We start from the raw sequence: 27,673 nt of genomic DNA, 5'->3' as shown, positions 1-27,673 counted from the left end.
CCACCCCAGAAATGTGTTCACTTAGTCTAGGGTGGGGCTGAGGCAACTCAGTTTTTTAAACTCCAGAGTGATTCTAATATGTGGCCAAAGTTAAGAACCAGTGAGCTAGATTAACTACCACACATAGAAACTTTTCTGTGCTCTTGAGGAGTGCAAGAAGTTTGTTTCTGATACTTTTAAATTGCTTCCCAGTCTGGAGATGAAAATATCAGGCTCAAAGTGTAAATATTCTTTATTTTCAGACTGATAGAAACTAAGTGAGAGAAAGTGATCCATGTTTATGTGCATTTAAAGACCTTTAGTTTTCACTTGGCTTATTTACTGGTTTATTTCTGTAAAAAAGGCAAATATATCCTGTGCTCATATTTGGAAAGCCGTATTAATACCTGAATATTTAAATAATAATGCCATGTTTTCCTATTACACCTTCCATCAGAGTATTTTTAAAAGGTTAACAAACACTACTTCTCAGAGTGCACCTGTGAAAACTGTATTTACCATCCTGGATTTTTTAGAGTATGTATTCAGTATGAGTACTTAGTTCTTGTACTGTGCTTTTCATCTTTGGAACTGAAACTGTTTCTATATTTTACTAATTTGCTTGACTTATACAGAACTATATTATTCCTATTTTTCAGCTATGTAACACTGAGGTCTGGAGAAGCAGCCTGGTCTGAAACCATGTAACATGGTGCTCTGGGGATAGTTCATGTGTGGAGAATGTGTGTTTGGTGAGGAAGGAGTTACTGGGCCTGATTAAGTGACTAACAGGCTTTTCCCACAGGCTTACTGGTCCCTATTATAGAATCATTCCAAGCTCTTTATTTTTATCAGTCTTGCCCAAGTGATCGTCATTGTTTCATCTTTGTCTATTTTGGCACCTGTAGATTATTAGCAACTGATCAGTTTAACCCCAAATGACAGTTTGAATATTCCTGAAATGGGCTTACCGGAAAGCATGGACATCTGTACCTGAATTTAAGTTCTGGAGTTCTCATTGATTTAAAAATGTCAGATGATTTATAAAGTCACTTTCAAATGTTTTCTCATAGCACATAATCCCTTCCTCCATTGGACCCAGCAGCCACAGTGCACTGTAATGATTCACCAGCATGTAGAGCAACATTTTCTCCTGGGTGTTTTTCTGCCTTTAGGACTTTAACATGCTCCAGAGCCTGCACTTGGTAGACCCAATGTGAGATTTACCATAGTGTGCTTCGTCCTCAAGTGGGCCTCAGTTCAGTGTCGGTTTATAGATCACATAGACAGTCCACGAATAAGCTGTCCTAAGTCAGACAACGTTCCTGTACCGTATGTTTGTTTACTGTTCACAGTTGGAACTCAGAACAGACAACAACCCCCAATCTCCCTTATATGCTCCCAGCGAACTGCTGTGTCACGCAAGAGAAATAAAAAGAAAAAAGTACCCCCAAAGACTGTTGAACCTCTTACTGTGAAGCAGAAGCCTAGCATGGTAGAAGCTGAGAAGAAGACCGCCGTGGCCTCCGGGCAGTCTGGTGTCCAGGCAGCCCAGCACAGCTTCCCAGAGGAAAGCCACGTCCTGGGATTTGGCATCGTTCTCCAGTCACCTTCCTCTGATGTAAGTTGATATTTTCTAGCTGCTAACTCTAATGCGATACAACTTTCTGGAATTTTATAGTATTAATACATTTTTCCCTTCACTAGTTCTGCCCAAGACATCTAGAAAAACTTGCAGGATACAGATGGGAAAGAGGAAGGGAAGACTAGTAATGATTTCTTGGCCTACAATTTTCTTTTCTGAAAATTATATGCCTTATTTATTTAAACACATTTCCATCTTTACCTCTGAAAGAAGAAAGGTGATATTGTAAATAATCTGCTCACTTCTTTCTTTAACATTTTTAATTTCAAAGTGGCAGTTTTCAATTTCCTCAGTGTAAAGAACCAAAAGAATATAATTAAATCTTTTGTGGATGGGCATAAATGAACAGAACCATACAGATAAGGTCACACCTTTCTAGAAACATAAACTAATAATAAAAAAGGAGCAGTAGTGCTAATTCTATTTTATAGATGCAAGCTACACTGCTAATTAGGTGGCAGTGCCATGCTGTTTACTCTGTGTAATGATAGGTTAATGCTCTGCAAAGGTTTTTCTATTTTAATATCATAGCTAGAATGTTGTTGTAGTCCAGGATGCTGGATTACATCTGAGATATCCATCTGACTTGCTATTTTATATTCATAGGACCATAAATAAATTTCTTTAATAATGTGCTATATCTGCAATTGCCTACTGTATTAGCAATATCTTTATCTAAGTACATTCATATTGTGAACCCCAACTTGTTGGGAGAGTTCTTAAAATAAACAAGAATGAGTGATCTATTATTATCAGATTGCATAGGATGAGAATCCTGCTGAGAACTCCCACAGGCCTATATAGGATTGGAGTTTGGCTCTACCTTTTAAACTTTAAATAACAGAGAAATCGCTGTTTTAAAAAGCAAGGTTCTCCTTCAAATTGTAGCAAGACAGTTTGCTAGCATATATCTACATTGGGTCTCTTATAAAGGAAGGTGACAAAAATAATTATCTTGAAACTTTTTTAGCCTAGAAAATCATTTGAACTTTTTCCAATCCTTGGTGTTAAAGGGGTGTTTTTTTAAATCTATGGACACATGCTACAGTCTTTAAGAAGGTCTTCTAGATTGAAACTCAATTTTAAAAAATCAATAATGATGATAGTGTTCTACCCAGGACCAGTCCATTCATTTGATTATATCATGTCATTATTGCAATTAAGCCCCTGTTTCAAACCCCAGATAGGTCACATATTTGGAAATGGGTAAATTATTCCACAGCATAAAGTACATTCAATCCTAAGCTGTTTTTAATCATACTTTTATCTTTTCCTTACATTGTCTAAGCATTCTTTTCTGATAGGCATTGATATAGCAGGAGCAATAATTTGAGTTGCACAGATCATCTCCCAAGGGGTTGATCTAATGCTAATAACTGAACTTTCTCCTTTTTTTAATTTTAAGCTCCAAGTGTACTTCAGAGATAAATTGAGGAAGATCTGATTGTTTTATTACTTTTACCAATATCAGTATTATAATTTTATTGATAATAATTTACATTTTATTCATGATTGTTTTTGCTAACAAGACCTATTAAATTTGCTAAAGCACGTTCAGAATTGTCTATGAAAACTTTGTTAGATGCTGCCTGTCTTTGACTGAAGAATAACGTGCTTCTAAAGAAAAGCAAGAAAAGGTGTGTGGATATTTACACTCTCCAGCTAATACCCATTTGATTCGTCTCTTGAGCAGAAAGTGTAACTGCACCTAGACAACATGGCAGTGAAGCCCCATGGTGGCTGAGGAAATGCTGTCTGTGGCCAGTGGTATTAGTGAGGCTGCCTATGTGGTCCTCAGGGGTTGAGGGCTGGGACATTGACTCCTGTAGGTAAAAGAGCCATCAGTGCTAAGACATCCAAATTTAGGTGCCCTGCCAGTCTTTTATTATGCCTTAGCCATGAGCCTTTTTAAATGTGGTGGAAGTACAGAGGAGAAAACAGAAAATAGGTAATAATCTTACAGGTATTACTTTATAAAATGGGTTGGAGCAAATATAAGCGGCTGGGAATTGTGTATTGAAGATAGGCTCTGAGAAGTCTCCAGTGGTGGGAGGATCAGGTTCAAAGTCGTAGGACTGGGCAAGTGGCCCAGTGTTGCTGGATCAGCTCTCTGGACGGCACTGGTGAACATAAGACGGGGCCAGAGAGGGACAGCCCTAACATATCAGCTTTGATCTTGTGGGCACTGGGGACCATTGCAGGTTTCAAGTCGAGGAAGAACTCTGCCTGGGTTTAAGAGTGGTAACTGCGACAATGTTGCCATTGTGACTGATAGAGAGATGGAGAGGGGAGATGCTAGAGATGGAGAGAGTGGTAGGGAGATAATTGCAGTCCACCAGGCAAGAGTTCTGAGGGTCTGGACAAGAGCAGTGAGCCTGGAGAGAAGAAAAATGAGAGCCATTCAAGAGGGACTGGGTGACCATGTGGAAAGTAAGACCCAAATTACTAGCTTAAAAACAAAGTTGGTTCCTAGCTGGCCCTGACGACTTTAACTGAGATAGGGAGGGCAAGAGCAGAGGCAGTCTTCCAGTATGGTTTTTGTGTTGAGTGGACATTCAATAAATAGTTGTTTAATGAAAATAAATAAATAAAAATAAATTAGCACATTAAGTAAAATCAAACCTAAATTACACAGAAGCATAAGTAGAAACCTAAAACCAAACTGCAGATTTAAGTATCATGTTTAATTCTTTCTTCATGAGTTCACAATCCAATAATTTACTGGGACTGAGACAAGACAGATGTTCATTTCTTATAGTTACTGTTTCTTTGATTCTGGATATATTGATTTGTGTTTTTCAGAACAAATATACATGGCCTGAGCTTGTTTTGTTGTTGTTGCTTTTTGTTTGGCTTGTTCTTTGGCTTTGGTGAAACTCAGACCAGTTTTTTAAAAATGCTTTTATAATAATTTTTGATAATCGAAAAAATTTTCTATTTGTAATAGTTACTATTAATATTCTTCAGTAGTCCTAGGTCACACAAATTTAAAAGTTATCAGAAGGTAAATCTATGGGTATTCATCAGCTTAAGATAATTTTGTTAATGTTTATTTTGTATCATTCTTCTTAAAATAAATAATTTTAAATGCATTGGTGCTTTTAACAGAAATAACTTCTGAATTCACCAGAAATAGCTTCTGAATTCAGAATCTGTTTTCTTAACACCTTCTTAGACTAATAGATAAAACGATCCACTGGGAACTGGTAAAGTAAATCAAGCAAGCGATTTTTCTTTTATTCATTGACACATTGAAATTGAGGCAGTATAAGTGTAAGTTCTAGCGTGGGCTGCTTGGGTTCAAATCCTTACTTCATCACGTCTTAGCTGGATGATCTTAAACAAGTCAGTTAACCTCTCTGAGCCTTAGTTTTTGCATCCACAAATTGGGGATAATAATAGTAGCCACTTCACAGGATGAGAATTAATTTAAAAATCCATGTAATGTGTGTTAGCCTAGGGCCTGGAATAAAGTAAGTAGCAAGTAAATGTTAATTATTTCACTGTTTTCCAGGGCATAGTTCAGTGAATGAAATAGCCCTTGACTTTCAAGGAGCACATGGAGGAAAATTTGCAAGCAATAATTATGGTATCATAGGATGTAAGCTGTAGCACAGGCAGGCAGAGGTCACCTGGAGCCTGCAAGAGCAGGACCTCCCTGCCTGGAGGATCATGGACAGACTCTCAGGGGAGACATCTCCTTGGAAGAGCATTTTTAATGGAGTTAGAAGGGAAGAAGCTAGATTGCAGTGCTTAAAACCTTATATATTATACATTTTGGCTCAAATATATTTAGCATAAATCAGGCCCTAGTCTTCAGTGTCATTAATTTATTACCTGAGAAAGGAAAAAGCTAAAAACATCTCTGAAAGACTTTGGAGTGTCTCATTATGCAAGTTCATGAAGAAACTTTCAAGGGACCAAATTGTCTTTTCTAAAATTAAATTCCTAATTCTAACCAAATTTTGTCAAATGAAAAAATCTATAAAGAATTGTCTCTTTAATGACTTCTTGTCATTTTTATCCCATTCAGCATTAAATATTTGCTAGCATATAGTTTATGCATACTCTCTGATAGAACTACTGGCTGAGCATTTTTACTTAATGCAGAGTATCCACCTTATAATACTAGTCCTGATGTAGTACATCCCACGAGCTTCTGCCCCACTGACGCTAGGATTCTCACACTAGCTCTACCATGTCCCCAGACCACACCTGTTCTGAGGTGCTTAACAAGAGTAGCTGGACCAGCTGGACCAACTGGAGCAGGCCCTTCAATCTCATGTGTTCTTGTGGCCACCCAGCTCACTGGCCATGTTCTTGGCATAGCATTTAATAAATGGCAACAGTAATTCTTGCTGAATCTACCTGGACCAGACCTGAGTTATAGAGAACAATCTTAGCTCTTCTCCAACAGAAACAGATCACATTTATGAGCAAAATAAAATCAATTGCGGCGGGAGACTGTTTGTGTTTTTTGAAATTTCTTTTTATAAACTAAAGCTCGTTTTCCCAAAAGTACATTTAATCTACTGCTAAATAAATTTGAAATGAGAATGAAGGATTGTTGTATACAGTAAAACAGAAAAACTAAATTCATATCCTTTAAATATTCTTATAAATTCTCTTATGTTTTTCAGTCTAAAATCAGTTAGTCTTATTCAGCAGAATCCTGCCTCATCATTCATGTTTAGGTCCTGAGCCAGTCTGAGATTTGACTAGCCGGCCAGCCTAGCCTCTCTAATCCCCATTAGCACATGATCTCAGACAAACAATCTGTGCCTGTGCCTAGAAATGTGAGCATTGTACAAGACACAGAATTTGCAAGCTGTTGAGTATAATTTATTAGTTTGCATTTGAAAATCTGGGGCTAGTGCCCAATGGGAATATTCATGCACTTCTTCTTACTCTTTTCACCAATGACCACATATAGATTTTTGTGTGTCCTACTGTAATTTGGTATTGATAATACCTTATATAAAATAGCCTATATCAGAAATGTTCCCTCTGTGATTAATTTGTATGATCGCTTTAAAAATTGTCTTACGTTTTTTTTCTTTAGCATATACAGGGGAGTCACATGATATGCTCAAAGGGACTTGGGGGCAGGTCTTTTCATTTACCTGGTTAGAGGATTCCCCACCCAAACTGAATGGTAACCCCAACTACTTCTAAGCAAAGGGAGACCAGAGATGCAGTGCAAACAAACAAAATAGCTAATGTCCATAGGCCTGGATCCAGGGACATTTTTGAGGGTCATGATGACTATATGCAGTTTTTGCCTCCAGAGCTTCACCCAGTATAAAATGTAACACCACTGGATAAGGAAAATTAAGCATTTGATGCATTGCTGTGCTGAGTGGCTGAGGTACCTAAAATAGGCAAGCATACATGAAAATCCAAATTTATAATGGGAATTCAGACTTAACTCTTAAAATGACTATCCGTGTTGCAAATTCTGCCCCATACTTTGGATGTCGTCATTTAAAGATTGTAGAACTTCAGTAATCAATGGAATCCTATAAGTTAGTATATTAGCTATCTGTCTTGGCTTTAGTATCAAATAGTGAATCTGTCAAGGGAAGTCTAATTTTAAAAATGATATTCATTTGTAATAGTGTTGGTTTCTACCATAGCTATCATTAGTAAACAGAGAAATCTCATTTAAACCAGAGCCAGTAAACAAAAAGAAGAGATTCAGTGATACAAATTAAAGAAAGAGTTCTAACCTGTTTTTAAATATATGTGCAAAGTGTGGATCATTCTATGGCAGTAATCCACTATGATTGTATTTCTTAAAACAATGGAGGAAATCGGTTTCATAGTGAAATTTGAGGTTAATTTACGTCTTCATGTTTGAGAAGACAAAGCTGCCCCCTTTTTTTTAAGGGACTTTGGCTTTGTGGCATGTGGTAGGCATAGCTCTAGCACTCATTCACTCCCAGCCAGGAGTTCTGAATAGGAGACAGGCATGAAGTGCAGGAAGGGGCAGAGCTCATCACCTTCGCCCTTGCTGCTGCTGCTGGTGGTGCTGCCTCAACTAATCACACCATGTACTCCTTTGTTAGGTGCTTACGAGAGGGTAAGTTCACATTCCCTGATCCAGAAAGAACAGTTCAGAAAAGCAATACCTGTCTGGCAGTAGAAAGTGGAGCAGAAAGCACTGACAGCTTCTGCACTGTATGGGGCCTCAGAAATCAAAATACTATTGTGATGCCATAGGAAGTGTCTCAGCTCCACAGAAACCTCCAGATATTTAGTTTTAGGAGTTGCAGCAGATGCCAGAAGCAGCAACTGTCTCTTAAATCCTACCTTCAATGCCCTGTTAAAATGCTGTCCTATCCCCTCCTGTGCTACCTGAGTCCCCTTACCCCCATATCCCCAGCAGCCAAATCCTGCCTAACACTGTCACAGACAGCACTGGCTCGGTACCTCTCTTATATGGTAGTTACTTCTGTATGTGTCTCATCTACAGAGCCAGCCTTTAAATTCCTGCACACAGAGGCTGCTCAGTAAGTAGGTACTGAACCAGTGAGGTCACTGTTCTCCAGGTAGTCTACTCCTGGAGAAGACATTGAAGTACTCAGCCCTAGCAGGGCAGATTTGCAATCCCTCTTCCTTTGTACAGGGATAAAAGATCTTTGGATCAACACTAGTCATTTCAAATGAATTCTTACATAGTGTTTTACTTATTGTGACAAATATCTGTCGAACACTGACAGGGTACTTAGCACTCTGAATACAAAGGAGTGCTCATCCCACTTAGAAACACAAGCTCCCAGCTAAATAAAAGCAATGTGAAAAGTGCCATAAACATAGTTCATAGAAAATACTGTGAGTGCATGAAGAAGGGAGTGGCTAGTTCTGCCTAGTGGTTCATTCAGGTCACTGTCTCAAACCAGGGTCCAAGTCCTACTGCATGAATTGAAGAGAAAGTCTCAAAGGGCAGGTGGCTGATTTTTAAGCACCTGTTTAATGGCATCAGAATCAAATTGAGGGTTATATGAATGAGATAAGTTGATATCCTTCCCTTTCCTCTCTTGCATTCTAAGAGCTTCTGTACCTTCCTAGACCCCCAAGTAGCTGCTTCTATAAGATAAACCTGATTTTTTTAAATGGCTTTCAAATGATACAGGAGCACTTAGCCAAAATCTGATATCACTTCATTTAGAATAAAATTTCTAAATGCAGCCATAGGATATGCAAAATAAAAGTGATTGTAAATAAAACTTCATCATAGATGGTAAATTCTCTGAATCCTAATATTTCTACATTGACTCATTTCAACAAATATTCACTGAGTTCCTGGTGTGTGCCAGACTCTGTTCTTGGAATTAGATATACAGCCTCTGGCTCCTGTCAGCTTCCTCTGCAGACCTTTGACCAGCAAGTAGCAAGATGCAAAAGTCAGAGAAAGAGTCTGACAGGCGCTCTTTTTATAGTGATATTTACGAAGCATTCAGAGACCAAATGTTGAATGGCAAAGTGAAGAGAGGAATGAGATGACTTTCTGTATAATCCAGTCACAAATTCCATTTTGGAGAGGCAGGGCCCAAACCCCTTCCTACATTATCTGAATAATATAAGCCATGCTCTGAGCACTCTTTATTTTAATCATTGCATGCTGGGCATTTTGAAAAGCAATAGAACAAACAAAAATAATAATTCTTGTTCTCTAAAAGAAACACTAAATTCTGAATCCTCACATTTCTAATATGATTTAGGAAACCTAAAGTAGCACCAGGTTTGCAGTGATAAATACGAGACCTAAGAGTAAGCTTTGACAGTGCATCTTACTTAAGTGAGTTTTCTTCTGACTTTTTTCCTAATAAAAGTTTAGGAATTGTGTTTTTTCATATTAAAGTTATTATTTTAGAGCTACTGTGTTATAACCAACAGAAAATGACTTGATAGTTTGGATTATGATGAATGAACTTTTATCTGTTCAACATAACCTTATTGAGTGCCTACTATGTGCCAGACCCTAGAGCTACAAAGTCTGAGTTCCAGGCCTCAGGAAAGGCTGCAATCTAATAAACAATTCTAGTACAGTGTAATAAATACAATCATGTACATGTGTCAAATGAACAGCGGTAACAGAGAGTGCATGGCTGCCTCCATGGGCAGGAAAGAGGTAGGAAAGGCTTTGGAGAGGAAATATGGCGTGAGCTGGGATGAAAGATGAGAAGGCAGATTATAGGCTGGCCAGTTAGCTTAGTTGGTTAGAGCTTGATAACCCAAGGTTCAGCATTCGATCCCTGTACCAGCCAGCTGTCAAAGAAAAGAAAAAAAAAGAAGACAAGTTGTAAACATCCATGACATGCTGCTAGAGACTGCATTATTAGTGTCCAAGCTTGTGTTATCATACGATACAGTCCAAGTCAAAAGTCACCATGTAGGTCTTCTAATCCTGTATCCCAGTCAGGAAACCCCTAACAGGGAAGCAATGTGACTAGTGCCTTGATTTCCAAGGGTGATGTGGGACATAGGTTCAGATTTTTCTCCCAAAAGTAGGGGTGGGTAGTAGATTAAAACTGCCTGGGAACCTGCTCATCATCTTTATTTTATGAATAGTTTACATAAGTTTTCACTGGGGAACAAAAATAGTTTCACAGCTAATAACCAACGGCATAGTAGAAGGAACAGGGAAACTGCGGGGTAGCCCTGTATTTGTGTTTAAGAACAAAAATTAATAGAAATTAAATGAAAGAAATTAAATTATTTGATGTATGAGAAAGCGATCTGTAAACTGTAATGTACTGATCACGTTTGAATTATGTGTAAGTCATTTTTGTTATGATCTCTTTGGACCTCAGTTCCTTTGTTTACAAAATGAGTGTTTCATCCAGGTGTCACAAGTCCCCTTGAACTCTAGAATGATATGATTTTGTGATTCTCCAACCATCTCTTGACTATTTCTAAGAACAGGAATGCTTTTTCAGTGTACTCTTTTCCATTGCTTTTGACAAGACTTAATATTGGAATTAGAGCATCTTGTTTTTTAAATTATAACTAATCATTGGTTTTATAAATTGCAAATACTGGCACACAGAGCTGAGACTGTATCATTTACAGGATATGGATATTTGAATAGTTAGTGATGTTTTTTCTTGCACATATGCCCAAAGTCAAATGCTTCAAATCTTGCTTTTAATGAAATATTTATGTTCTTTTGGTAGCCAGAAGTGCAACTTGCTGAAGGCTTTGATGTGTTTATGCCTAAATCTCAGCTGGACTCTATATTGTCAAACTACACTCGCTCAGGAAGCCTTCTGTTTAGAAAACTGGTGTGTGCATTTTTTGATGACAAGACTTTGGCTAACTCCTTACCTAATGGGAAGAGGAAAAGAGGACTCAATGACAACCGGAAAGGACTAGACCAAAATATTGTGGGTGCAATAAAAGGTTGGTCTGCATCATTTCATTTTATGGGTTCTTTGTCGAGTTTTGCCTTCATTCCATAAAGATGCGGCTGAAATTGCAGTAGACTAACTAGAGGATAATTTAATTTGCCATTGGCAATTTACCCATTGGCATGGCTTTTAGGTGTGAGCTCTGTAACTTACCACCTCAAATACCACTAGAATTTGGTATTTCAAGGTGATGTTAATTTGTAAAAATAATTTAAGAGCCAGTTTGATCTGCTGCAGAACCAAAAAAACTTATTTGACTTGTTTAATGAACGTATTTTTCTTCTCAGTAATTTCTAACTAAGAATGTCATAGAAATATGGTTTAAACTTAAATTTTTAGTTGTAAATAAGAATAAAGATATGATTTTTTTAAAAAAATAAAGTAAACCTGTTTTCTCCGAAGTTCAGAAGTTGCTTTACCAGGTCATTGCTTCTAAAGACATTTTAAATCTAAGTGATCCCACTAGGAAGCCAAACCCCATGTATCCCCACACATCCCTGGCCTGCTCTGCTCCCTCGTGTTTTGTGACATGTTGGGTCTGCCGTGGGTCTCTCCCCCTTGACTCCTTTGAGCATGTGTCTGTATTCCACTGTGTTATGATAACTGTGCAGGTGCATGGACAGATGTATCTTCATCTCTATCCAGTGCCTCATCCTAGAACTAGTTCTCAACTTTAAAATGTCCTTATTCGGGACTCTGATGAATGTAACTTTAAGAAGTAGAAGTATTTAAATATTATTATCAAAATAATGTAAATGAAGTCTCAGATCTAAACACAACTACCATGAAAATGAACTTTTGAAGCAAGCCTTAAAACTAGACTGCCTGATAAGGATGTTCTTCTCTGGCTCAGGTCCCCATTGTTTGGCTTGTGTAGTGGGAGTGAGACAGAGAGTCTCCCCTGCCCCTGCTTGCTCCCTGTTAGCTTGCAAAATGAGTAAATGAATTTAATAGTATTTGAAAGATACTTGGAAAACCACAATTAACTTTACAAAAATAATATGGCTTTTAAATGGAGTTATCAAGTACCAGACACCTTTTTTTCATGGCCAGGACATAGGCCTTCATTAACAGAAAATTTCATATGCTCCATCAGAATTTTTTTACTTAAAGTGACAGTTGAGTTGTGTAAAATAAGAAAAGCTACAGAGATATCACAATCTGTGCCATTTTTGAAAAGAATGATTCAGCCTGAAGTGACACTGAAAAGAAGATTACAGGACTTGAAAAATGGTCAGTGATGTAACTGGGACTGTTGAGGTGAAGAAGGGTCCTGTTTCGATTTAATCTTGCTGGGGCCTTCTCGAAACATGAAGGTCAAAGCTACTGATGCTTTTCTGAAATACAGCCAATATTTGTTGTAGTTTTTTTTTCTGGACAGCATATTAACATTATGGAAGTGTTTGGAAATTAGGGCACCCTAATAATAGATGGTAATGAAATAGATCATTACAAGTAGACTGATAGAGGTTTATTCTACCATGTTTGATCTAGACTGGACATCACAGAAGAGTTTTAAAAAGTGTATTACAGACAGAAATAGAAGACACACCTTAATTTTCTTCACAGCCCTAGTCTTTAGCTAGAAATAAAAATGGCAATGAGAACTTTGGTCCTAATACATTATAAAGTAAATTATTACATAATACATAATAAAGTTCTTAATATAAAGAAGAACTTAAAATTTCCATATTCGTTTTTATTATTGAATTAAGTCTGTCGTTAAAATTCTATTATAACAGCACAGTAACTTTAAAACAGACAGAAATCCACCCATAAGCTACCAACAACCCAAATCAACAAATATTTTATATTCACTTGCTTCCTTGCAGTGTTTATACAGACATATGTTTTAATTTTGATTTTTTTTCCTGATTACAGAAATAATCCATGTTTATAAAAAATCCAAATCTGAAAAATGTATACAAAACTAAAAGGCCTCCATAATCTCACTCCTCAGAGGTTATCATGTACATTTCTACAAGCTTTATTCAAAGTATGAATATGGTATCAGATTTGTCTTTTTTATAAGAACATTCTGTTCATACTGGCCAGCCAACATTTTTACCAGATTTATTCTAATAATTTTTTATAAGCTCCTTGAGGACAAGCTTTGTCTTAAGTATCCTTTACTATTACCTCTTGCACTTGAAGGAATTCACGAAATGCCACCCCAAAATGTGCCACATTGGTGTGATGATGACTTCAAACTCAGGGCACTTGGGAATAGCAAATGCAAGGAGGGAATTTCTGTGAACTCCCCTTATCTTCCTAAAGACAGTCTCCAGAAGGAACTCAATTGTCATGAATCCCTTCCCTGGGAATTTCATGAACCAGGGTAGGATCAGCTCAGTTCACAGGAGAAGAAATTGGAGGTGCATACCACACCCAGACTTTGACATTGGCTCTCACCTGTTCTTCTGAGCGCCATTCACCTTTCCCCCAAATCCCTTACTCTCCCCTAAGTTGCTCACATTCCTCCCACTGCCTCCCCTATGAAAAGGGTACATAAGCTTCTAGATCTCACTGAGTTTTCCATATTCACTGTTCTTTCACGTGATGCCACATGTGCGTAATAAATTTCTATACCTTTTCTCCCATTAATCTGCCTACTGTCAGTTTATTTAATAGACTCAAATATTGAACCCTCAGAGGGCAAGTTTTCCTTCCCTACACACTTAACTGAGAGCTTTATACAGAGTAGGGTTTCCGTAAATACAAGCTGGGTGAGTGAATAGGTATAAGTTTTTATTTTTTATCTTGATTTTAGCTTTAATTTATTGACATAGAGTCTAGTGCTAAACATCCATCTTCATATCTTCTCATAACTAATTTGGAATGATTGATATCAAAACATTGTTGTAAATTTCTCCCAGTTAACAAAATGCCAGTGCAAGTAAAACAGTGGAAACCAAAATTGAATATAAATTTCAGTACAACTCTTTTAACTCCCTAATATATTTTTCCTTTACCACACTTTCCCAAGCTAAAAGTTAATTAATGCACATATTACAATACTCATATAAAGTGATTTTTGGAAGTAGATATTAATTGAATAACTATATCCAGTTTTTCTTGCTATTGGGAGAAAGAAAAAGAGAAATTTATTTCCCTAGCCCAAGTCTTTTGAATCCAACTAATCAGGGAAAGTGATAAAACGATTACTTTCTATATATTAGTGCCCCGGCTATCAGATTTATTATTACTGTCTAGCACACACTTGGAAAAGATTTTATAAATATCCAGTCTTTCTTACTCTGTCCCTTGTGGGATAGTACATCAACAGTGTATTAATTTTAAAAGTCCTGTAACCTAGGAACATACGAAGACTGGTTAATTTTATAAATTCTCAGAAGTAAAAATAACGGTAGGGGCTCAATTTTGTTCTAAACAAAGGTAATTCAATTAGTTAAAACAACGATAAGAAAAAAAGATGAATAAAAATCTGTAAAATGCTTATAAATAGGAACAGAAATGGACTGGAAAATAAAACTTCATTGTAGGGATTATTAACAAAGCTTTTTGTAGTGATAATTAATATTCCCCTTGACAGTGTCTTGAAAATAAAATATAAGCCTCTTTGTAGAGATCATATTTTTCACGTAATCGCATCTGTTTTATGGTGACTAACTTAATGGTAATTCATTAAAAATTCTTTGATGAGTATGACCCAATGTACTGCTGATGAAACGATCCTTAATTGGAAACACTCACCTGAGCACTTTGAGCTTGAGTCTGGAAAGAAGGAACTTATTAAGTGGAGTCTTAGGCTTTAGTGCTGAGGATAAAGCTTAGCGTCTTGGATTTGATTCAGAATTGATTTCATAGCCAGAACACAGAGTGGAGGTTAGTTTCCAGCTCCTTTCTTCATGCTGCACCTGCTGAGCCTTCCCTTGGTCTACCACCTAATTCTTGCTATGACATACTCAGTAGACCACGCAGTTTGACTTTGAGTTACCTAAATGTGGTATAACCATTGAATCTCTGAATGCTGTTTAGAAAATATAGTTGGAATAAAGCAATTATTAGAGCCCCGGTTGTGATTTTTAGTTCAGCTTCATAGTTTTGTTACTAACAGACCCCTACTGGAGTCTTGAATCCTTTTGCATTTGAAGGGAACTACATATGCACGTCAAGTGACAGAACTGGCCGACAGTTCTTCGTTTACTCCATGCAGTGCAAACTGTCCCTCTCCTGAGAAGTGTGTGCTGCTCATCTGCTAGGTAGCCACAGGGATCAGGACTTCTCTGGGAGGGAACACATCTTGGTTGGTGGTACTCCAAAAAATTAACTGTGCTTCTTACAAGATTAGAAAGCCTGACTACATTTAATGTAATTTAATGTTACCCCTTCACAGTCTCTACCAAAATGACCCCCAAAACCTCTCTTTTTATTCCGGCGACTCTGGAGACTTGTAGGGTCCATATTTGTCATTTCGTAACACCTTTATTTTCTATTGTTATTATATATCATTGTTTTTTGGGGGGGGGAAGATTTAATCAAGAAATGTGAACAGCTGTTTTCTATTTGATTTCACATAGATTTAAATTAATATGGTTAGGGGTAGAGTTTGCATCTAATTTATCATTTCTTGATAGCATCTTCTCTGTATTCTCAGAACTCCCTGTGAAAACAAGGCTGAAACATCGGGTTGGATTTGAATATCCCTAAAATGTTCATGGTTTTATTTCCATTTTCAGTAGAGGACACTGAGGCTTTGAGAAATTGAGTAAACTTACTTAACGTTAAACAGCTAGTAAGCAGTGGAATCAGGATTTAACCCCAGGCCTCTCTGACTCCAAAGCCATTTTCCAGCACACTACACTCCTTCTAAAAAGAGTACAGGGTTTGAAAAGAAAGATATCCCACCTCTAAATTTCTATCTTAAAATTTAGCATTTTGGATTCTTTATAAATTCCAGTGGAAGGTGGCCATACTAATTATTGAAGAAGACCAGTCGGGTTGTCATTTTGCAAATCATATTCAAAGTGAATTTCTGGTTAAAGTCTCGCTACACCTCAGTTTATTTACTAGCTTCTAGGTCAGGTCTTCTCTTGAAGATAGAATCAATCCAGTCATGCTGGGGAAAAAAACACAAGTTTGATCCCTTCCCTTCTGAGACTCTTCCAGTACACAGAACTGCAAGAAAAGAGCTTGGAAGTAAACAATGCTTATAGCTTGTCTTCCAAAGTTGTATGTAAATTGAATTCTAGTTTAAAAGTTTGACTATTGAAACCAACTGATTGCTTTACTTCAAGAATCCTTTTCAAAAATGAGTAATTATCTATTCACTTATCTGTTCAATTTTTACATATTAGATCTGCTTAAAACAGGATATAACTATATAATACGGGGATACTTAAAAAATTTCACGGAAAAATAGAATTAAAAGATAATATGAATCTTTCCGTGAACTTTTTGAAGTACCCTCCTATGTAACAACTATATAATTACATCAGAAACATGGCTTGTCTCTTGGCTATGCTTTCAATTATCACCTGGTGGGTGTTGCTGTTGTTTGTGTTTTCCCACTTTTTGTGGAGGCCCAGTGACAAATAGTTCATGTTGAATCTCACAACAAGCTGTTCTGTATGTATAGACCTCTATTTTCAACCCCTTCCGTTGTGGTTCTCATATTTTAATGTGATCAGAATTACCTAGGATGTCATTTCAAAATTCAAATTTCTGGATCCTGTCTTCAGAGATTGATTCATGGGATAGTCCCAGAATCAACAGGCAACCGTGGGTGATTCTGATGCAGGTTGTTTACCTTCTTCCCTCTTGGAGAAGTAGCACCATCTCAGTTCCTGATTCTGACAGCCACGATGTACACTAACAGCATACAACAAACAGCCCACCTGTGAAACTTGGACTTCTTCAACTGTTCCTTGAGAGCACCCAGTTTTCTGAAGGTTGCCCTGCTTCTCTTCTGGAACAAATGAGAAGATAGCATTGTCTCAGTGGCCCTCATTCTTTGAACCTCTGGAGTGTAAAATTATTTTTTCTGTTGTGTTACACAAGAATCCTGGTTTCAGACATGCCTGCAGTGCCCCACCAGATCTTGATTGAATAACAACCAACTTCACCAAGGTGGAAGAAAGATGTTTGCTCACCTCTAACTTATGAGACACTTCACAAATGCCATTTAGCTTTCCATATGGCTTTGTCATTATAGCAAGAAAATGTAGTCTCCATTCTTGGCAAGCTCTTGGCCAAAGTCTCATTGATTGCATATTTGAAGCACTTGTCAGCCAACTTCTTCACCAAACAATGTGATGCACAAAACATGATTTTTGCTGCTTTTCATATTCTGGATACGTCTGGAACACCAAAATATTTACAGGATTTACATTGGCCTAGTAAACCTAGATATCATCAGCAGGCAGGACATTTCTGGTGACATAAAGTTGGGTGACGCATAGCCCCTGACCTCAAGGAATGTACAGTCTGGTGGAGCTATAGACATGTAAACGATGACCCATAGCGTAGAACCAAACTCCAAGGTAGAATAAAATAAGTATCCGATGCCCATTACCTAACTGGGAGAGGATGTGAAGCTCACCAGGGGCAGGCTTCACAGAATAGATCACATCTGAACTTGACCTTGAAAGATGAGAAACATATCACATGCAGAGAGAAGAGAAAGGGTTAACTACAGAATACATATACTGAAGCTTAAATTCAGTAAAACACTGGGTAAAAGCCTTTTTCCTCCAGAACTGTTTGAAGTCTACTCTCACGGATGAACCTTGAGTCTTTAGCAACCTGTTTACTTAAGTGTTTAACTTCGTGAATATTATGCCAATGAAATGGATTCAAATATTGTTTACCTCCAAGGGTTTTCAACCAGAGCTGAGGTTGCTTCGTCAAGCTGCCTAGGACCCATCCCAGACCTAATGAATCAGAATCTTTGGGGTTGAGGCCACACCAAGTTTGGTGTCTATCCCTGTTTCATCATCACTGGTCTTTCAGAAGCTCAAAAAAAGAATCTCATCTTCCTCAAAACTATAGATCCATCCATTTGCTATGTAAGGAACAAGTAGAAATGTAGAAGAATTTGTTTAGGAAGTTGTGGCTTTTATTGATCTTTCTTCAGCCTCTCATATAATGGACAGGAACCAGTTGTGGTTAACTTGCAAGGGTTCAACTCTAACTCCCAGTTACTGAGTTCTTACAAAGCCTGCATTTTAGCACTACTGTTAGAGTTGACAAAAACAGCCTCCTGTCAGAAGAGATAACTGTCTGTAACATAAAACAAGCACTACAACATGACTGTGCATTGCACAACATTATGGGCACCATTGCCATTGGTGACAGTGCCGATTTGTATATTTATTATGATGTTTATATGTACTTTCATCTGCCAGAAACTTGAAAGTCGAGCATCTTAAGGAAGGATACCTTTCTCATCTGCACTGTGGTGCCATATGGGCTGGCTGTGCCCCTGAAAATAGAAAGCGATGTTTTCTGCATAGCTCATCTCCATTTTACTTAACTTCCTGAATTGTTTGACTGATAAAAGATGCTCACCAGCATCCTGAGGTAATGCCACGTCGTCCTATTTTCATTCCTATCGTAGGGAAGCACAATGGTATAGTAAGTCCAGAATTGGTCAGATTACTTTCCTTGTAGTTTTTCTTCTGGATTTATAATTTGGTGCCAGTAATCCGGCAAATGTTTCAATTCAAGTCCGTGAACAATATTGACTGTCTCAAACAAGGTATGCATCAAAAATCTGAGAAACTCAGAAATTGTCATACACAACTATTTCTGCCCTAAAAGTGCATATACAATGATCATGGAATACTTGTGGTCATGTAGTACTATAGACTGATGATAAGCCCACAAAAAAACTAAGGGTGTATATAAACTCCCAATAAGCAAACCCCTTAAAAATCCATAGACCTTCCTTTAAAATTGAGCTGAAAGCTGTCATCGATTCTGCATGCCTGTAAGACATCCTTGTATAAGAGCAAGCCTGGCTGCATCTGTCTTGTTAAAAGCACCATTAGAAAGAGAGGTGCCGCCTTTTAGAATTAGTCAAGTCTTCCCACTGGCTGCTCCTCCAGTCAAGTCTTTGTTACATTGACTGTGTTTCCAGGTTGTTTCTTGCATCCTGCTCTTGGTTAGATTTTAACAACTCTCTGTGGTCAGGTCCTAGTATTTCTCAAAAACCTTTTTATATTCAACCCTAGCTTCTTTTTATCAGCACTGTCCCTTTGATCACAGAGTAAATCCAATTTTTTTTAATTTTAAGTTCCTCCCTTCCCACACCTCTCCTTCACCACATGTACCATTTTGAATCAGCTGAGCCAGGTACAGCTAAGTAGAGGCAAATCTCAATTAGAAATGTGGGCAGAAGCCAGGAGCAAATGAGCTAGTTGACAGGGCTAAGACACGCAGGACATTGCAACTTAATTGCAGAGCCTGGGGTCCGTCCTGGCCTCTCTGAAGAGTCAGGTGTGGCCCCACTTACCCACGTGGTGATCAAATGGCATGGGCCTTCTGACACTAATATCCCCTTGCAACCACACTATTTTTAGCAGAGGCATCAACATTCTCCTATTCTTTAAGTTTGAAAGCTCAGAATCGCCTTCAGTGCCTTTTTTCTTTGCAACTAATCCTCCTTAATTAGCCACCCTGTCAATTCCGTTTGTCCTTCCTCTCTCATTCCTTGCTCTTCAGCTTTTCTGACACCCTCCTAGTCCAGCCATGCACCACCTTGTCCTTGAAGTTCTGCAAAAAATCTCTTGAAATATCATCCCTGCTCCTCCTTCTCCCCTTCCGGTTCACGCTGTATACTAACAGCCAAGTAACACATTTCCTACTTACCTTGCCTTTGCCCATTAATTCAAGTCCAAACCTTTCCAGACTCTCCATAATTTGACTTCTCTCTCCTTGCAGCCATATTTGCCAGAGCTTCCTACCAGGTGAATCAGCCCAGTGTCCACACTCTTCCTCAAGTGTCCCATGCTTATTTTGGACATTGTGTGTGTTGTTCCCCTCAGGGCAACAATGCTCTTCTCTTCTCTCTTTTTATACAAATGCAGCTCATTCTTCTGGTCCAGCCCTGGACTCATCCCGTCTTCCATGAGTCTTTGTCCAGATGCCCTGACCTACGCTGGCTGCCCCTTTCTCTAAGTTCCTATAGCTCTTATTACCTTTACATGATTTAGCAGTAAATCTTTGCTTTGCTTCTAATGGTTTATGTAGAGGATGACCATGTTATTTATTGCCTAAATTGGGATACTTTTGAGAGTGAAAATGGTGCTGTTAATAATTTCACTGGGGAAACAAGCATTTTAAACTTGAACTGTCATGTGCAAATCAGGATATAAGGTTATCCTGTTTATGTTTGGGCATATTGGCTTCCTAGCAAGACTATAAGCTCTGATGGACAGAGATCATGTTTTATATCTGCTATGTATATTCCTTGGCACAAGAAACAACACCACTCACATAACCAATGATCAATAAATACAGGAAGAAAGGAAAGATAGAGGGAAGGAATCAGGCAGTTGATTTACCTTCACTGATAAAGGTGGTTTCTTAAAAATCAAAACACAACTTTATCACATTGGATGTATATAGGGCATGAATAACAGGATAACTACACAGCTTCTCCATGACAAATCGGAAGAGGGCAGCTGAAATTTGAGAAGGTGGAATATAAATTTGAAGATTAGAAGAAACAACAGCAACAGGCAAATCAATGGGTTATAGCAATCCAGGACAGAATAAACATTGTCAATCAAAAGCATCAAGGCAATCCCAAATATAAAATCCAATTTGTAACCAATGGGAGCTCTGAAAGCATTGATTATTGTTAAATATCAAAGGACAACCTTTCAAATAGACAGTGTAGAAGGTATACTTACTTTGTTATGCTTTTGTTCATACCAGAGAGTAATCATCTTCAAAAGGTAAGGTATAAAATTTTATTGTGGGATTTTGGTTTAAGTAAATCCAATAATAGAAGCCATAGTCAGGCTAAATGTGTTATTTCCTATTTTTACTATCTCAGGACTTCTTGACACATAGGTATACTTATCCCCCCACGTGTTTTTTTAGCATTTGTCATCATAGTGACTTGGTGCTTCAGAGAGAGAGTACCCAACAACTTTATGGTCAGCCTCAAAGTGTGAACCCCAAATTTTCCTAAAGCTGATTTCAATTAGAAGGGTGTTACCACCATATGAAAAAGAACAGGAAATAAAATCCTACCTCTGAGGCATCAGGCCTGTCTTAACGCCCCAAAATCTTGGGGCAGTGCAAAAGCCCCAGGGCATGGTGGCAGGGACAGGCTGGACCCTCCCCTCACTGCCTTCCGGGCTTGTGGCTCATTGTTCTTCCAGCCTCTGTTACCTCTGAATCTAGATGGTTCTGAGGGATAGGATGAGCCTTCTGAATGTGTCATAATGTATTCTGGTGCTGGAAGCATTACTTCCAGACTGGCTGTGGGATGAACTCATTACCTGATGGAATGACTTTGAAGGTTAACATGCCAAGAAACCCTAGCTTTAAAAACTCAGAGGAAAGCTCATTACTTTCTCCTCATTCATTTATCTAAAGAACAGGCAAGCATAGTAGCGTTCTGGGGTGCAGAGTGCCTGGGCAATGAGGAGCATTGGTGTGCATGCTGTTTTATGCCACCTGCCTAACTCTTTGAGCTGGGGATAAAACCCTTTGAGCTGATAACCTTAAATTTTGTTTAGCTTGAGCCCCAGCTTCCCGATCTATAAAATAAATAAGTTATACTAAATATTTCCAAAGAGGCTTTCAAGTACAATTTCTATAAATCTATGATTTTGAACCGTTTTTCTTTACTAAAAAGAAAAAAAATGGGGTAGACAGTAAACCACCATTACATCAAAGCTTGTTATTACTCAGATCTTAGTATTTAGCAGATATAATTAATTCCCTTGAAATATACCAAACATATTAAACAAAGGTGTGTTTTAGCACAGCTCACCAAAGGAAAATGTTAATCGTATTTCCCAGTAGTTGTATTGCAAATGAGTTCTGCTGTGGGCTTTCTGCAATCAATAAAAACTAAAATTAACTTTGTTTAATTGAGAAACCACTATAGGCACTTTTTGGCACTTGCTTTCCAACAGAGATGCCATTGCAGCAATACTGAATGAAAGAAGAGAAGCGATATTGTTGTTTTCCTCCAGATTTCCTCAAATCTTTGAGAATCGCTGAGATTAAACAATATTGTTCACATCTCAGAGTCCCACCAGTTTGGGGATAATGAAAGGAGCAGTGTGGGATACAGATTTGGTCCTGTCATTTAAGTTCTTGAGACATTACTTTCTCTAGAAAACGTGTGACTTGACTAATTTTTAAAGTCTCAGTTCAGAGATTCTATGGTTCAAAAATTTTAGCTCTATTTCTCAGAAGTAAACCTATAGAATTAAATAAATATGGCTGGGAATCAATTTTATGGATATCTGGGGCCCTTTTTGTTGCAATAACCAAATGAAATAATGGTCATGTAATAATGATCAGCACTAATTATTAGATGGTCATTACGATCAGCTTTTACTCTACCGGAACTGTGTCTGTACCAGCTGACTGCCCTGTGGATTCCCGTGGCAATCTCAGATATATGAATCAGTAGGATATTTTCATTTAATCAGTAAATAAGTTAGTGTTGGCAATATTGTATTTACTTAGTTTAAATTCTTTATGTTTAGGTGCATTCATTGAGGAACTGTGCTAAATTCTTCTTGCTAAACCAACTCTGAAATGAACTTCAGGGCTCAGTATATTTTTAGCCCTCTAGCTATTTACTGAAGAAATTCTTCCTTCAATTCTTTCAAGTTCAGTAACAGACCAGGAAAAAAAGGTTCTCAGATCTATTCTTTCACACATTCATGTTTGCCTATTCTGTGCCAGCTGTGAATGAGAGACATGATCAGTGCCCGTGGCAAACGAGAGATGTGATCTCTGCCCTTACTGAGCTTACAGTCTAGATAAGCACTAGACATTGTTACTTAAAAATCACTGGTTAATGAACTCAGGGAGGCATTATCTGCGAAGGTCACGTTTCAGCTGAGACCTGAAGGATGAGGTCTCCAATCTTTTATTCTCTGCAGGCTAATTACTGAGTCTTCTCTTAGCTTCTTTTAAAGATAGCTTTAGGTGCTTTTCCCAAAACAGAGTGTGTGTAAAGAAATAGTTGAAATCTGGTCAGTGTTTACATTTCTATCACATAGAACTAGAGAAATTTTCTGATTTGTTCATAGATTGACTGAAGAATGACATTTGTCCCCATTAGCAGTAATCTTTAGGTTAAAAAGTGGGAATAATAGTGTTTTTCTTCATCTTGAATGTGGTAAAGACATTTGCCAAGATTTGTTTTCTCTCTTTCTTACCCGTTTTAAAACAGATATTATATTTACTTCATACCCCCGTCTTTATTTTTTTAAGAATCAAAATATTCCTCATCCTACCATTCTCTTCTCTTTCCCCCGACTTCCCCAAAGTAACCTGAAGTTGGTGTGCATCTTCCCCATTCATGTTTTTATTTTACCATTCAAGTGTGCAGCTGTAAATCACATTTACAGTTGTTTTATGTACTTAAAAATCTGCATACACGGCATCATACTGTCCTTTTAAGATTTATCCATATTCCTATTATAACTCTAGTTTATTCATTTCAACTGCTAACCACTACCTGATAAAGCCCTTTCTTCCTCCAGTCTTCTATGAAGAGACAGTGAGGTTGGTGCTTCTGTTCCCCAGTTGCCCATGGCAGTGGTAATCTTTGTGTTTCCAGGTGCTCATGTGTGAGTTTCTCCAGGGGACACATGGGCAGCGGACAGGCAACAGCATCTTCAGCTTCACTGGTCATTGCCAAATGGCTCTCTAAAGTGATTGATATCATTTATATGTCACCAGGAATGTATGAGAAATCCTTGTTTCCCTCATTCTTGCCAACATCTAGTGTTAGACTTTAGTTTTCTCTAGCCTGATTGGACTCAGATGGCACCTCAGTGATTACTAATGAGGTTGCGTGTCAGCTCGTATTTGTCACGATTTAGTTATTTTTCCTCTGTGAATTTCCACCGATTTTCTATTTTTCCATTAAGTTGTTGCTTTCTTCCTGACTTATCTGAGTTCTGTCAGTTACACATGTTGCAAATATCACTTCATCTTCCAACTTGTGAAAACTTTGTATATAATGCCTTTTATCATACCAAAGTGGAGATTAGACATTCAGATAGATTTCTTTTACTTTATGCTTTGAGCTTTTTTGTGCCCTCACAGAAAGAGAAATACCACATGTTCTCACTTATTGGTGGGAGCTAAAAATAAATAAATAAATTCACACACACACACACACACACACACACACACACACACACACAAAACCCGGGGGGGGGCGGGCAGAAGACATAACAACTACAATTCCTTGAAGTTGATATGACAAGCAAACAGAAAGGACATTGTTGGGTGGGAGGGGGAAGAGGGAGGAGGGAGGGGAGGTTTCGGTAAAGGGCCACAATAATCAACCACATTGTATATCGACAAAATAAAATAAATAAATACATAAAATAAAAAAATCCTCCCTACCCTGATGATACAAAGTTTTAAAGTTTTATTTTTTATAATCAGGTTTTTAATCCACCCGGAATTTACTTTTGCCTAAAATGTGATGGAAAGATTTAATTTAATTGTTTCTCTCTATGGATAGTCGCTCTTTCAGTACTGGGCACCCCTCACCCACATGTTTACACTTGGTCTTTCATCTCCCTCTGAGCCAATGCTGCACAGTTGTCATTACCTGGGCGTTGCAGAAATTGTTCGTGTCATAGGTCATGTCCTCCTGTCCTTTCTTCCCTTTTCTCCTCTCCCTCCAGTTCTTTCCTTCTGTGATCAGTTTTCTTCTTCCTTAAGTGTATACCATTTAGTAATTCTTTGAATGAGGGTCTGTGTGGTATATTCTTTCAATCTTTGTTCTGAAACTTTCTTTATTTCACCATCACTATCAAATAATGTGGACTGGATAATTTATTCTAGATTGAGGATGATTTTTTCATAGCAATTTGAAGATATTCCAGCATCTTCTGGATTCTTTTGTTGCTATAAATCTGCTATCAGCCTGTTGTTCTTTGTAGGTAATCTGTCTTTCTGCTGCAGTTGCTTTCAAGATCTCTTTGCCTTTGGCATTCTCCAATTTTTTTATTACAGGTTTAGGTATATATTTATTTTTATTAATCTGCTTGGTTGTTGTGCTTCTTGAAATCAAGCATTCATATAACTCATCAATTCTGGAAATTTTTCATCTACTATCTCTATAAATTTTGCCTTTCCTTCATTCCTTCAATTCTCTCCCTCTGAAACATCTGTTAATGTTTATTTGGACCTTTTCATTCTGTCCTTCATATTTCTTAAGTCTGTTATATTTCCTATCTATTCATCTCTCTGTGTTACATTCTAGATAATTCTTCAGATCTATCTCTCTGTTATATTCAGTGATATTAATTTATTGACTAGCCTATCCCTTGAGTTTTCAATTTTTGGTTACTGTATTTTTAGTTTCTATAAGTCTGTTTGGTTCTTTCTGAAATCAGCCGTGTTATTTTCTTGATGAGGTAAGGCCTTCCGTAATCATGTAAAAAGTACTTATTTTGCTTTCCATTGCCTTAAGTTAGTGGAGATCTAATCCTGCTTCTCTTGAGTCTGCTGACTCTTGCTTTTGGTGGATTTCATGTGTTTCATTATTTTTAAATATGAGCTCACCTGTAGCGGGCCTATTTTTGTTTCCTTTCCTGAGACTGTTGTGGCCCAAGTTGCAGGAGCAGCCCTTCAGAGTCCTTCTGCGTCTCCTTTTATCTGGAGCCCAGGAGCATCAACAACGATGCTTGTGCTTTTATGCAGATGATGTCACTTCAGATTCCAAACCTCTGTGAGGTCCAGGCCAAGCATTTAGAATTCTCTAAGGAACTTTTTCTCCCTCCAAAGTCTAGAGAGCATGCCGGGTGCCTCTGCTTACTGGTGGGTTGGTTACTCTCTTCACAGCCTCCTGCAGGAGCTTCAGTTCCAGCTCCCCCTCATCTAGTCCCAAGACTTCATTCCCTGTTCCCTAACCTGAGCTACTCCCCCGCTTCCCTCAGGACAGCTGCGGGGCATTCCTGTGGCCTGCACATGCTCTTCCCAGAAGAGGTGAGGTGGCCCTTCTCTGTGGATCTCATACTTCTGTAATAGTTTACTCTGTGCAGTTTCTGACTTTTTATTTACCTTTATCCTTTACCCTCTGCTTCACTGCAAACTTTTTGAAGTCAAGGGACCATTTGTTCATTAGCACCAGCATAGTGCTGGCACATTATAGGTACTGGATAAATATTTCCTGTTATTTTAATAATAAGAGCACAGTGGGGTTCAGGTTGCAGATATGAAGCACCCCCAGTTTGTGTACAGGATCAGAAAATGTTCTCTGCTGTACCTGCTCTTAATAGGAATCAACACACGCAGGTGAGCGAATCCATCTGCTAAAGTTATCGCATCGCTAAAGATCGTCTGTGACTGTGTATCTGATGACGTGCTCCTAAGATTTGTGGGTGCACCAAGGCCAGGGGCGGGAGAGCCAAGAGAAAACTTGTTGGTGCACACTTGGGATGTGGAGGTCTAGTGCATCCAAGCAGGTGGTTGTAAGTAATCAGTTCATCAAGAATCAGGCTTCACTCCAACCAGTAGAAAATGCTCTCTTCCAGAAGGCTCTTTGGTTTCAAGAAGCAGAGTGTCATTCAAGTTCCCTTCCAGAGCAAATGTCTGGCAAGGCTGCCCTGGAAATGTTCGGGAGCAGAGGCTGCTGCAGAGCTCTGCATCCTTGTCTTGGGAGCCATGCTTTTGTCTCTCAGGGTCAGGGTCACTACTTCTCCTTGTACATCTGTTCTCTCTACTTACTTCCTGCCCCTCATGGTTCTGGTTTGCACGTGGCACATCATGGCTACTGGCACCACCACATTTCTGCTTTGCCTGCTAGTGCTGCTAAGGCCCTCACTTTCAGTGCCTGCTATTCTAAGGAGAAGGCCAGGGGAGGGTCCAGTGATTGTTTTGTGCAGTCTGTGGCTCGGCTTCCCTCGGGTCAAGGGTCTGTCACTGCTGCAGTCAAGCTGTGGCTTAGAGGGCGCTGGCAGCAGGGGAAAGGAAGGGCAGTTTCCTATAAGTATCCCAAAACTTGGCTGCCCCCAGTATCCAGCTGCCTTTGGTCTAACTCCATATTCACCAAGCAACCTTCTGTTCAGTTCTTTTTCCAACCCCTTGATCCCAAGAAGTGGGAGTACTGGATTATGACATCAGCTGTTACAGTTATAGAAAGGCACCCCCATGACACATTAATTAATTGCCATTCTGGTTGAATGATCGGTCTCTTGTAAGTTTAGGTATTGTATGTAGGTTTAGGTTCAGGCCTGAACCCCCTGGGTGGTCTTCTAAAATCAGATCTCCGAACCTGCACAGCCAAGAGCCAGTCCCTAGACCAGGAACAGGTACACCAGGATATGGAGGACCCTGTCTGAACAGCCAGCCCTTATTCCAGCTCTTTCCTTTTCTCTCACAGTGCCTTCATTGCCACAATGGCTGTTATTTTAATAAATTACTGGAATGGATATCAAGCCTACAATTT

The 27,673-nt window shown here is 38.5% G+C and overlaps 1 protein-coding gene across 6 annotated transcripts in view; it reads left to right on the top strand.

The window, feature by feature from the left end:
- Window positions 1-27,673, top strand: part of BEND7 (BEN domain containing 7) — an 85,523-nt gene that overhangs the window by 38,054 nt on the left and 19,796 nt on the right. For all 6 annotated transcript variants that reach the window (XR_010023864.1, XM_063100107.1, XM_063100106.1 and 3 more), the window contains exons 5-6: window positions 1,335-1,600; window positions 10,804-11,029. Coding sequence is in view for 5 of the 6 variants with exons in the window: in XM_063100107.1 (XP_062956177.1) it covers window positions 1,335-1,600; window positions 10,804-11,029 (492 nt within the window). In the remaining variant the exon portion in view is untranslated. The remainder of the gene's footprint in view (window positions 1-1,334; window positions 1,601-10,803; window positions 11,030-27,673) is intronic.

The sequence above is a fragment of the Cynocephalus volans genome, chromosome 6, assembly GCF_027409185.1.
Source record: "Cynocephalus volans isolate mCynVol1 chromosome 6, mCynVol1.pri, whole genome shotgun sequence".
In the NCBI taxonomy this organism is placed as follows: Eukaryota; Metazoa; Chordata; class Mammalia; order Dermoptera; family Cynocephalidae; genus Cynocephalus; species Cynocephalus volans.
Note: the sequence above shows the minus strand (reverse complement) of the source record. Positions and strands in the feature narration are given on the sequence as shown.